We start from the raw sequence: 12,505 nt of genomic DNA on the forward strand, positions 1-12,505 counted from the left end.
CTGATGATTGTGATAATGCAACATGACACAATGCACATGAAAGGACTTTTTTCTTAGAATTGAAAAGAAGGAGAAGCCACTGAAGCTCAGTGCTGCTGGTCAGGTGGGTGTGCCTCGCTCAGGATATATAAACCTCAGCTGCAGCAGGTCACTCATTCGTCGGGTGTAATATTGTCAGTGCAGCAGAACTCAGATCAGTCAAGTGCAGTCATGCTTCGTCCTGCCAGCGGACTCCAGCTCCTCGCGCTCCTGCTGCTGAGCAGAAGCAGTTCAGCAGTTCAGAACGACGCCACAGAGTCCGTCAGTACCGAGCCGGCCCACGACCCTCAGGAGGACACGGCTGATGAAGACACGAACGAGGCGAGGAACGGCGGGAGGCGCGTGGCTGAAGCTGTGCGTAATGGTGAGTCTGGACGGTTACGCATGGTGCCGTTACAACGCTTACATCGTTTTGACGCTGTTGTTTGTCTTGTTCTGTCAAACTTGACACATTGTTTTAAATGAATGAAAATATATAGAATATATATAGAACATATAGAATACTATATGTGTTTGGCAGCAGTAGCAGCATGTATTTCAAGCGCATAAAGGGAAAAAATATAAATAAAATATGTAAACGATTTTTAAAAAATATATTCGATTTGTTAGATATTAAAATGCATCATTAGAGCTCCTGTAATGTGACCTACAGCACAACAGTTTATATCGAAACATGCCCTTTTCCATACAGACATGTTTGTGGTTATTTGTGCATAAGTTATTGGAAAATTAATTTGTTTTATTATTTATGTGATGTTTGATGACCTTCAATTGCCCGTAGGCAGTCGTCGAAAAAGTATTCAAATCCCTTACTTCTGTAAAAGTACTTATACCACTCTTTGAAATTACTCCACTACAATTAAAAGTCCTGCATTTAAAAAATGACTGAAGTAAAAGTACAAAAGTATCAGCATCAAAATGTACTTAAGTATCAAAAGTAAAAGTACTCATTATGCAGAATGGACCCACTCAGATTGTTATATTTATTCTAAATATTATTAGATTATTTGTATTGATGCATTTATGTAAGAGCTCACATTTTTGTTTTTTTTGACAGGGCTCATTTTTACTACCTGATATACTATTATGAGGTTTAATCTGAAAAAAAACAACACTTTTTCAAAATAACTTTAAATGTATCACGTTTTTCATGTTACAGTTACAAGTAACCAGAGCTGTCAGCTAAATGTAGTAAAAAGTATAATATTTGCCTCAAAATGTAGTGAAGCAGAAGTATAAGTTACATCAAATTAAATACTCAAGTAAAGTACATCACCTTAAAATGGTACTTAAGTACAGTACTTGAGCAAATGTACTTAATTACTTTCCACCACTGGCCGTAGGAGTGAATGAGAGCATGATTGTCTGTCTCTATGTGTCAGCCTGTAATAGTCTTGCGACCTGTCTAGGGTGTACCCCGCCTCTCACCCAATGTCAGCTGTAGTATTAGTAGCTGTATAAGACAAGCAGTAAAAGATAATGAATATAGATGGATGGATATTGCTGTAATTTTAAAGCTATTTTTTTGTAGCTTTAGTTAAAAAAATAGATTTCTCCCTCGGGTATCTTTGCTCTAGTTCAACTTCTACCAGTGTGAAGTAATTGGTAGCTTACAAAGCTGTACACCAAAGCAGCTTCCCTAACACTGTTTAAATGGCATATTTAATACAGTGCAATTCAAAGTCATACAGAATATGACAAAATAGCAATGAAGAAGACTTGATGGTGACGAGTAAAAATACAATTTCAGACTTCACACAATAGATACCAAACCCAAGGTCATCATATTCCAAATTTATTTAATGTGGTTACAAAATGCAGCTTTTCATGCTCTGTGTTTGGTCCAGTAACAGGTTCATTGAAGGGTTAATTTTGAGAAAAGCAAATATAATTGGGTCTCAGCCCTGTAAATGATTTGTTGCAATATTTTAAAATCAGTTCTCCGACTAACTGGTAACTAAAGCTGAGATTTCAAAATGGGTCATCATGGGTTCCGATTTTTCTGTTTTTGTAAAAAAAAAATCAGGCAGCTGCATTTTAAAGCTGTAGTTGTCAGAAACAAAACAAACTGGCATGAGAGAAGAAACACATGGGTCTGCTTTTACAGATCCTGCTTAGATATGAGCCCTCTTACTTTATCTGTATTTTTGAAAGGATTAAAGGATAACAAGGCAAATTATTAAAAAAGTAAACCTCAAGTGATTAAGGATTCCTCTTCCATAGAGTGAGAGAGAAAGTTTAAAAAAATATTAATTAAAATTGCTGCAATAGAGGCTGAGATATCCAGACTTCTACTGGTAACAAAATGTTAAGAGGTACTCCACACAAAACCAGGATCCAACACCTCCCATAATGCAATAGCAACATCATTGAACCACTGTCGGTCGATTTTACTTAATAAGTAAAAATAGTTAAATGCACCATTAATACAGCTACTAAAATTTGGATCTTACTGACTTGTAGCAGGTAGAACAAAGCCACCTTTCCTCAACTGTGACATCGGTGTAACATATATCTAACTCTTTCTTCATGTCCCAGGCCCAGACCAGAGCCAGGTGGGCTGCAGGGAGCTGAGGTCTACAAAGTACATCTCTGATGGCCAATGCACCAGCGTCAACCCTATCAAGGAGCTGGTGTGTGCTGGCGAGTGTCTGCCATCCCACTTGCTGCCCAACTGGATCGGGGGTGGGAGTTACACTGGGAGGCAATGGAGCCGCCGCGATGCCCAAGAGTGGCGTTGCGTCATTGACCGGACCAGGACCCAGCGGATTCAGCTGCAGTGTCAGGACGGCAGCTCCAGGACCTACAAGATTACTGTGGTGACCTCATGCAAGTGCAAGCGCTACTCCAGACAGCAGAATGTCTCAGGACACAAGGACACATCGGTCCGCAGTGGTAAAGAAAGGAAGAATCAGAAGAAGACAGCGCAGCCTGAGGAGAGAGTCGGGAGGCAGTCTGCCAACTAACACAGGAAATCTCCTAACAGCTAAACCTGTCTTCATCATGACGTTTATGGATGGATTATAGGTGTGATAATCACATCCTAATATTTAAAACCCAGGCCATAAAAAGTCAGTAGAGTAGATATATTTGATAGATTTTTATGATACAAAAAATGTTTTAAGAATAGAAATACAGTTTAATAAGAGGAATAGTTTAAGATTTTGGAAAAAACACTCTGCTTTCAGTCTTGACATCAAGGTTGGACATGGTTAGCTTAGAATACAGTTAGCCCAGCTGTGTCAAAAATTCAAAATTACAAGCTCACAAATCCCATGTAATGTCATAACTCTTTGTGTACAGATAAAACAAACATGGTTTTTAGAGCTGTTTTTCTTGCAAGGCCAGACTCACTGTTCCTCTGGCTACCTGTCTTTATGCTAAGCTCTGCTTTTAAAATATAAATTTGATATTAATTTGGACATTTTTATAACATATGCAAAAGAGAATAAGTCTGTCATACAGTTAGGACCTAAATTGGTTCACCTGATATCCCAAAATATAATACCTGTTATATATATAATATCATCTATTAGATTAACCTGCATGTGTACAAATCTTACAGTGGTGGGCACATGAACAGCGCAATATCTAAACACAAAACAGATGCATCACAGAGTTTTTTGTACAAAATTTGCAACATTGTTCAGATCAAGGCTATTACTTCCTCTCAGGCAGCTGTACAAGCCTGCACTATGCAGACCTTCAGACAGGTCTTGCAACCAAAGTTTAAAAGAGTAACAACGACCCTGAGTTCACTCCAATGGGATCCTGGCAGTGGCAGAAGTTATTAGGGTGATAATTTTACTGTAGAGGAGGAGAAGTAAATTTCGTGCATATCTCTATTTGTGGAGCCATGTGATTCTACTCTTTGATTCCACCAGGTCTTGGCTAAAAGAACATCTAATATTGTGAATATTTCAAGCCTGTCTCTGAGTTTATATTGTTTTCCCATTGAAGTAGTGTAAACATGTTATTGATTATTATTACAGGACATATTTTTTTAAGTGAATATTATGTTCCATAAGCGGCAGTGAGGTAGTTGCAGCAGGTGTATAAAGTGCAAGACTGGTTTCAATGTGCTGTAGTCACTATTTGGCCAACATAAAATGAAATATGTTGGAAATAAACATTTTACCTATAAGTTCAGTGTCAGACATTAATAAACAATATTTCATAGTCCAGAATTACATTTACTTTAAAACATGTGCTGTTTCATATTGGTTGTATATTAACATATGTTTTTGGGGACAGGTCTGGATTATTTACATTTTTAATCAATGTATGTGCTGCTCCTCATTTGCATGCTGCCACCTTCCAACTACTCACCGTACACATTTGGTGTGAAACTGCCATCAGAGATGCACATCGTGCCACTGTTACTGTGGGTCCCCAGCATGGCCACTAGGGGGCGTATTATGTCAGCTGAGAGCAAACATGGACTCACAAAGTATTGTCCAAATACATCGCGTAAAGTTAATGGAGGTTCTAGTGGCAATAAAAGAAATATAGTGGCAATAATAAAGTTAATGTTAATATGCAACAGCTTGTTTTGTGTTGGGGTTTACTGTGTCACACATGGTAGGTTTTGCCTTTATGTAAAAAAAAAAAAAAGCAAATAATGACCTATTACATGATTAAAGGCTCAACAGACTTTGGATGCAAGACATGTAAAACTTTTCTACTTTGTTATCTTGATTCACAAAATTTTAAAATGTGAAGTTAGATTTTTTTACAATAGTGATGCTTAGATAACCAAAGTTTTATGGGTTTTTTCAGTGTGTTAGTATTTATTTTTGTACCAGAACAGTCGAAGCTCCTGTTTGTATATTTTGTTATTGTCTGAAATAAATGATAATAATAATAAGTGAAAGTTGTGTACCTGACTGTGTTTCTGACATAAAGCTGCAGGCATGCCAGACAGGCTCAGGGCAAACAGGAACTCCCTAACAACAGAGGCATTAGTCAGTGATGAAACTCTCTTTTCAACAGACGCCATACTTTGTTTTATTGTGAAAGGGATACCTTTCTCCTCCCCTCCAGGCTAGTGGGACTTCTTCCAGCTGCGGCAACATGTTAAGACACTTTATTGTTTCATGTATCCGTTCATTTTTTTCACTCTGAAAGCTGAGGGCTAAGGCCGTCAGTGAATAGAATCACCTGCACTGGATGACAACAGGATGTTTAACTTGTCTTACCTGAAGAGGGAAAATAATTGATGTTCCTTTGTCATTAATATCCTGTAGATAGAGAACAAGGTGAAGTCTAAGAATGTGGATGAGCAGGTGGGAGGAAACATTTTCAACAGAATATAATAAATATATAAATAAATAAATTTACCAAAATACTCTAGTTTCCATTCTGTTAAACTTCCGATAGAATATTGCATATTAAAGCCACAGCATGGTGACTGTTGTTACATTGTAGTTTTAATGGTAGATAAATAGCTTGTACTACCACTTACATATAAATACAGCTTACAGGCTGACACATTAAAGCTGAACAAGCTGATACCACAGCAGTTGTTGATGCTAATATAGCAAAGTTGCCTGTTTATACTCTCACCAGCCACTTTAGTAGGTTAACGTGTTCAACCGCTCGTTAATGCAAATGTATCTCATTTGCCAATCACATGGCAGCAATTCAATGCATTTAGGCTGGTCTAAGTGTTTCACAAATTGTTGATCAAACAACCATTTCTTGGGTTTACAGAGAATGGTCCATAAAAAAAGAGTATAAGAATATCCAGTGAGCCAAAATGCCTTGTTGATGCCAGAGGTCAGAGGAGAATGGAGAGACTGGTTCAAGGTGATAGAAAGGCAACAGTAACTCAAATAACCACTCGATACAATCAAGGTATGCAGAAGAGCATCTCTGAAACTGGTGCTTATGTGAGAATCATGTTCTTTGATTTTTCAAGCGCATTCAACACCATCCAACCCAACATACTCAAAAACAAGCTCACAGAGATGGGAGTGGATCTTTCCTTTATCTCCTGGATCACAGATTACCTGACAGGAAGACCACAGTATGTCAGGTTGGGGAGCTGTGTTTCTGGGACATTAATGAGCAGCACAGGGGCTCCACAAGGCACTGTTCTGGCTCCATTCCTGTTCACACTGTATACAGGGGACTTCAAATACAACTCTGAGTCCTGCCACATCCAGAAGTACTCTGACGACACTGCTATTGTGGCGTGTATCAGGAATGGACAGGAATCTGAATATAGGGATCTGATAAAAGCCTTCAGTGACTGGAGTCACAAGAACTATCTCCTACTGAACACCTCAAAGACTAAGGAAATGATCGAAGATTTCCACAGGTTCAGCCAGTGAATACCTGTGGGGTGGACATCGAGGTGGTGCCAAGTAATAAGTATCTAGGTGTATACCTGGATAATTTGATAACCAATGGATAACCTGGAAAAGTTGGACTGGTCCCTAAACACAGACGCTCTCTTCAAAAAGGGGCAGAGCCGCCTCTTTTTCTTCTTGAAGCTCAGATCTCTTGACATGTGTAGTAAGATGCTGCAGATGTTTTATCAGTCTGTGGTGGTAGTGTGTTGTTTTATGCTGCAGTCTGCTGGGGAGGCAGCATCACACACAGAGATGAAGGCGGTTGAACAGACTGGTCTAAAGAGCTGGTTCTGTGGTTGGAGCCAGGTTGGACACACTGGAGGAGGTGGTGGAGAGATGACCTGTCAACATGTTGGAGGTCATCCTGCAATACCCGGATCATCTGCTACACAAAACCTTTATGGACCAAAAAAACAGCAGTGGACGGCTCCTCTCTCTCTGTTGCTGGACGGAGAGATTCAAAAGATCCTTTTCTCCTACAGCCATCAGGCTGTCTCATTCTAACAGAGCTAACAGACTAACTGAATTTCCCCTCAGGGAAAAATAGTTATTATTTACCCCCGATAAAAAAGTTTTTTTTTTTTTTTTTATTGATTAGGTAAGAGGTGGTGTCTCTTTAATATTCAGTGAAATGCAGCTCTCTGTGTCACATGTTGATAATCATGACCTAATCATGACCCGTGTGCAATTTTTCAATTTTAAGGATATACTGAAGATACTGGTATGAAACTAAAATATCTAAGAGATCCATTGGTACCAAGCATGTCAGGATATCATGTCGGAAATAATGATGGCTATATTAGACTATTTCCTTTTCTTTTTTGTAAGGCGATTTGTTCAAAGCGGTCATGTTGCCGCTAACAGACTAACTGAATTTCCCCTCGGGGAAAAATAATGTTATTTTTTTTATGTTTTTTATTGATTAGGTAAGAGGTGGTGTCTCTTTAATATTCAGTGAAATGCAGCTCTCTGTGTCACGTGTTGATAATCAGGGACAGTAGTAAACATGGGTAAAAAAAGCATCCCTCCAGCCGCTATTTGTTGCTTTTCACAGTTAACACAACAATGCAGCACATTCAGCGTGTCCCTTTGATTTTTATTAGGCTCACGAAACATCCTTACCCAGCTTTAATTCCATATCAATTGATGCCCCCCTTAAGGATAGGCTTACAATAGTATATCTGAACTCACTCCACATCCTGCCAAACCCTGGTGTCTTACATTAATAGACCATTGTCATTCTATGAGTCAGAGCAAATATCTAAACATCACAGCCAGCGATAAGGCTGGGCTCTTAAAGCCATACCCGCTGGTCATACCACCAGAACAAGCAACAGTTATTATTGTGCCACTGCAGGGTTACAGCCACACTATATCTTATGAAGTCCATTTAAGTATTAATGTTCCGTTTTCCTATATCATGAAAACATTTTAGCTATTGTATACATCAAAGGAAGGTTGGGAGCCACATCAAAAGCTGCAGAAATTCATCTTCTGCAAACATACTAAGTAAAAAGACCAAAATAGCAACATACAAAGGTTCATATTGTTGAGTGTCCTGAGGCCTGACACTGTGAAAGGTGCCTACTTCTGAATTTATGTGTACATGTGTGTTCTCTCGTCAATAGCCTCAAACAATCAAAGAGACTTTAATCTCTCTGCTGCGTGCACACCTGTTTCTCATTCAGGCAGGACATTAGTGAAGGATGTCCTCACAGCCACAATGTTCAGAAAACCCTCTACAGACAAAGACGCTCTGTGGTCTACAGTCACACAGAGATCACATGCCTTAACTCTTTACTAGATCCAAATATAATGCTGTTTGGGCAGCAAAAATAGGGAGAATGAAAAATAAGAAATGCAGAATAAATAACATCATCTCTTCCAGTTTGGTAGACTGTTTGTAGTACCTATAAAACTGTAATATAATGTGATTCTGAAACATGATGATTCTCTGTGCTTAAGGTGGGAGTTTTAAGTTGTGAGGATGTCAGATGAGAGTCAGCTTACTGTAAACAGAGAGTTCAGGACTACTCTACTGAGATACATTAGAAAGCTCTCCATCTAGAGTCACCTGGTCAGACTAAAGAAGTTTGAAAAGCCTAGATTGACAGTACACGTAATTCCTGTTGGTGTAGTAAATATCATATTCCTGAATAATTCCTGTGGGGTTTGGGACCCATAAGAAAAAAATAGGAATGGTTGTACACATACTGTGAGTTGTAAAAACAGTAAGTTGTTAGAAATGTGCGTCAGAAATTGTAAACTGGTATTGTTAGAACTGGACATTTAACAGGTTTAAATGAAGGAGCAAGTGAATACACTCTCTACTACAAAAGCGTCACACACTAATCTGATATATATAACAAAGATTTTCATATATATATATATATAAAGGTGGAGGTGGAGCCCAGTAATGCTGCTGCTGAATATGGTAGCAACAGAAAGCAGCATTATTTTTGGTGTGTGACTTATACCCATATAAATAAATTACATAATATATTTAATACAATATTTAATCTGATATCAGCATCTGCAGTGTGGACTTATGCGTCACATTCTTTTTTCTGCTGTTCTACTGATAATGAGCTAAAAAAGGTTCTAAACTTGTATACCGAAAGTTATCAGTCAGTATGAGCTTTGAGTTATGTGCATTGTTAATTTGATCAAATCAAATCAAATCAAAATTACTTTATTTATCCCTGAGGGTAAATTCAGTTAGTCTGGTAGAATCTCTGTTAGAATGAGACATCCTGATGGCCTTTTTTCGTACAGATTTGCAACTTTAATCTAGTAAATTTGCAACCTTTTTCTCAAAATGTTACCTGAAGTTACCAAATAAAGTTCTTTGCCTGATAAAGGGTTACAGTTAAAAGTAGACAGCAGCAGCAGCTTGCACGTGTACAAAAAACGTGCACCATACATTGAGCTGGAGGCCGGCACAATTCTGGTTTACAGAAAGGTTAAATACACCCTGAAACAGGGAAAGACTCAGAGAACTGGGGGCTTTATTGGAGACGGGACCCTCTTTTTAGCAGCCCTTAAGATCTGACAAATGGTTCTCCCGCTGTAACTAGGAAGTGTAGTTTGGATGTCTGATAATAAAGAAAACAAAAAGGAACATCGACGTGCTATTTGATTCATTCCTCACTCAAGAGAGGTAATAATTTCACTACAAAAGGCAGCAGGGGAGATAAATATTACCAAATATTTTATTTATCATTACATCACAGATGATTATGATGAAGCTCAGCAGTAATAGTTGCTGATGATGACTCTATAGTGCACTTTAAGACTACAGGTTTTCCCATTGTTACACATGCACAACCCCTGCAGACAGCAGAACATAAAAGCTGCACTGTTTGTTCCTCATCAGGTATTAGATGACAACACAGAATGCTTGAGGAGCATTTGATAGCCTTGTGGCTTTCTTGATGATGTCATCCCTATTGGAAACTTGCATTAGCACCAGGATGCTCTTAAATTACAGTTCATCGTGCTGATAATGCACACAGGTCATTGTAATATATATTTTTTCCCATTTGAAAACAGAAGACTTCTTAAAGAGATCCCTTCTAGGAGACCCCCGAGCTTTGAAGCGGCCGGTGGTTAGTCTGGCTTTTTGCCATTTTGCCCTCAATTTTAAGGATATACTGAAGATACTGGTATGAAACTAAAATATCTAAGTGATCCATTGGTACCAAGCATGTCAGGATATCATGTCGGAAATAATGATGGCTATATTAGGCTTCTTTTTTTGTTTTTTTGCAAGGCGATTTGTTCAAAGCGGTCATGTTACCTGTGACATCATGAGAATTTAATCTAGATCAACACATTTCAGTTCCAAACTAATACATTTAATTTCAAGTAATGCTATTCAGATATAAAATGTAATATGTATAATATTTATATTTTTAATGTGTTCACTTTTTTCACAAGCCATAGCTCAATTTCCCTGCTAACACCTGAAGGTTTGGCCAATGTCTGGACAATCACTACCATCACATAAGGGTCTTATGCAAAGGAAACATTCACCACTACAGTAAACAGGATGAACCTGACAATGATCAGCTCATAGAACCGTTTTGTTCAGCCAGAATGCAGCTTAAGGCACTTCCTGGTTTGCCTCCATGCTCAGACCTGGAGATCCACCTGCACCAAACGCATACAGGATGAAAAGATCAGAAGTATGCACCACTCTTTTTCAACGAATGTCCCAATAAAACAAAGATGCCGGTGAAAGAAAGACTGTAAGGATTTATGTTTGAGCAGCAGAGGATCTGCTGTGTCCTGTTGTCTAGTTGGAGAAATAACTGTTATTGTCCAATCCATCTGCCTTATATCTTTATCTAAAGTAGACCAACTACACCAACACCAACATGTATTATTATGTCATTATTACCTTCTATGGGAAGGTTAATGAACTCTAACTAGCTTGCATGTTTTGTAGTTATGTAGCAGAGTACAATTAAATTATGTTCTTGCAATTCAATTCAACTCAGCCAACCGAAGCCCAAGCAGGGTCACAGCAGGCTGCTGGTTCTGATGTGTCATTGGAGTCCATCTACTGTAGCTGTCATTTCTTTATGCGACTAGATTTAGGATTTAATTCAATTGAAAATCATCAAAACACTCCATGGATCGAGGTTCTGTGAATCTGCACCTGATTGTTCATCCTCAGTGACCAGATCTGTGTCTCAGTAAATTCAGCCAATCGAATCACTGGAACTGAATTGGAAGTGTAAAAACGAATGTATATACTATAGCATATAAAGAGTTAGATTGTTCATAGTAATTCATTTATATTACATTCAGTTTCAAGTTCATTGGAATTCAGGTCCAAAGTAATACATTCATTTCAAATGATGCCATTCAGATTTCAGAGTTTTCAATGACATTAGTCAAACTGAAGAATACAAATTCAAATATAAATGATTCAAATTCAGTTTCTAGTGACACAAATTTGTGAAAGCTGAGTGGATGAGCTCACCATCATGATGTATGTGTATGTCCATTATCCAAATCATACAGTAGTCAAACAAAGCCTCCTCTCCACCTTCATCTTGCCGAAACCTTGCCCGTAAGACTCAAGGTTTCCTCTTACAAGTCTTTCCCAGGGCTCTCTGACAATGACTTTACTCTAACTCTCCTTGTCTCCTCTTTGATGCCACTGAAAATGAATCTACTCCAACAGTGTCCAGCTCATGCTATTATTGTTACACAGAGGTAGGGAATGTTTTTTTTCCTCCTTTTGCTCTCAAAATCATCTCCAATTACCCCAAAAAGCTGTGTTTGTCACATCACATCATCAAGGTGGAGGTATGGATGAGGAGCAGCTGAGAAAAAAGAACCTGGGGGGCTTTACAGAAGTCATTTGATCTGAAAGAGAATTTGCAAATTTTTACGTCTTAGGAAGCAGAAATTTGAGATCAAGCTTTTATGTATGGTTGCAGATAAGGGGAAAGGGAATAATGGGGTGAAAACCGGAGGATGGGGCTTGAGTTGTGAATCCATTGACAATTAGTGTGATAGTCACCATGCTGACAGGGTCAGTGTGCTCCCGTGGGAAAATGGAGAGCATGACATTCAGGAAGACAGAGCTTAATAGAAATCTAATGCATTGCCCAAGGATGTACATCATGTGTGAGAATGCAAGGCTCAGGAGGAGTCACTTTTTTTCATCCTGGTAAGCTTTTTGCATCACTTTAAAGACCTGTCTTACAGCTGTCACATTCTTAATATCTATATTAGGGCTGGGCGATATATCGATATAAAAGATATATCAATATATTTTTAAATGTGATATGGAATTAGACCATATTGCATGTATCTATATAGTTCTTTTTTTCCCCTTTGTATATTTAATGCTGCCCTTACTATGGTTTGTCATATTTAGTTCTTTTGTAATGTTCCTTAGTCTTTTTTCATATAAATATATTTATTTCAGAAAAAGATTGGCCCATTTTATTTCATAGGCTATTTTTATTTAAGATATTTGTTATTTTAATGTGCACTTTATGGAGCTTTGATTTTTTTTAAAAAGGTACTCTTGTTTTTATACAGTATTTATGTTCACTTAAATAAACAGTTTCAATAAAACTACTTGTGAC

At 38.2% G+C, this 12,505-nt stretch overlaps 1 protein-coding gene across 1 annotated transcript; it reads left to right on the top strand.

The window, feature by feature from the left end:
- The first annotated feature begins 210 nt into the window (after positions 1-210).
- Positions 211-4,720, top strand: LOC131984942 (sclerostin domain-containing protein 1-like). The gene is made up of 2 exons (XM_059349911.1): positions 211-403; positions 2,578-4,720. The coding sequence occupies exons 1-2, from the start codon at positions 211-213 to the stop codon at positions 3,003-3,005; spliced, it is 621 nt and encodes a 206-aa protein (XP_059205894.1). The 3' UTR covers positions 3,006-4,720.
- Positions 4,721-12,505: the final 7,785 nt, after the last annotated feature.

This window comes from Centropristis striata, chromosome 14 (genome assembly GCF_030273125.1).
Source record: "Centropristis striata isolate RG_2023a ecotype Rhode Island chromosome 14, C.striata_1.0, whole genome shotgun sequence".
Classification (NCBI taxonomy): domain Eukaryota; kingdom Metazoa; phylum Chordata; class Actinopteri; order Perciformes; family Serranidae; genus Centropristis; species Centropristis striata.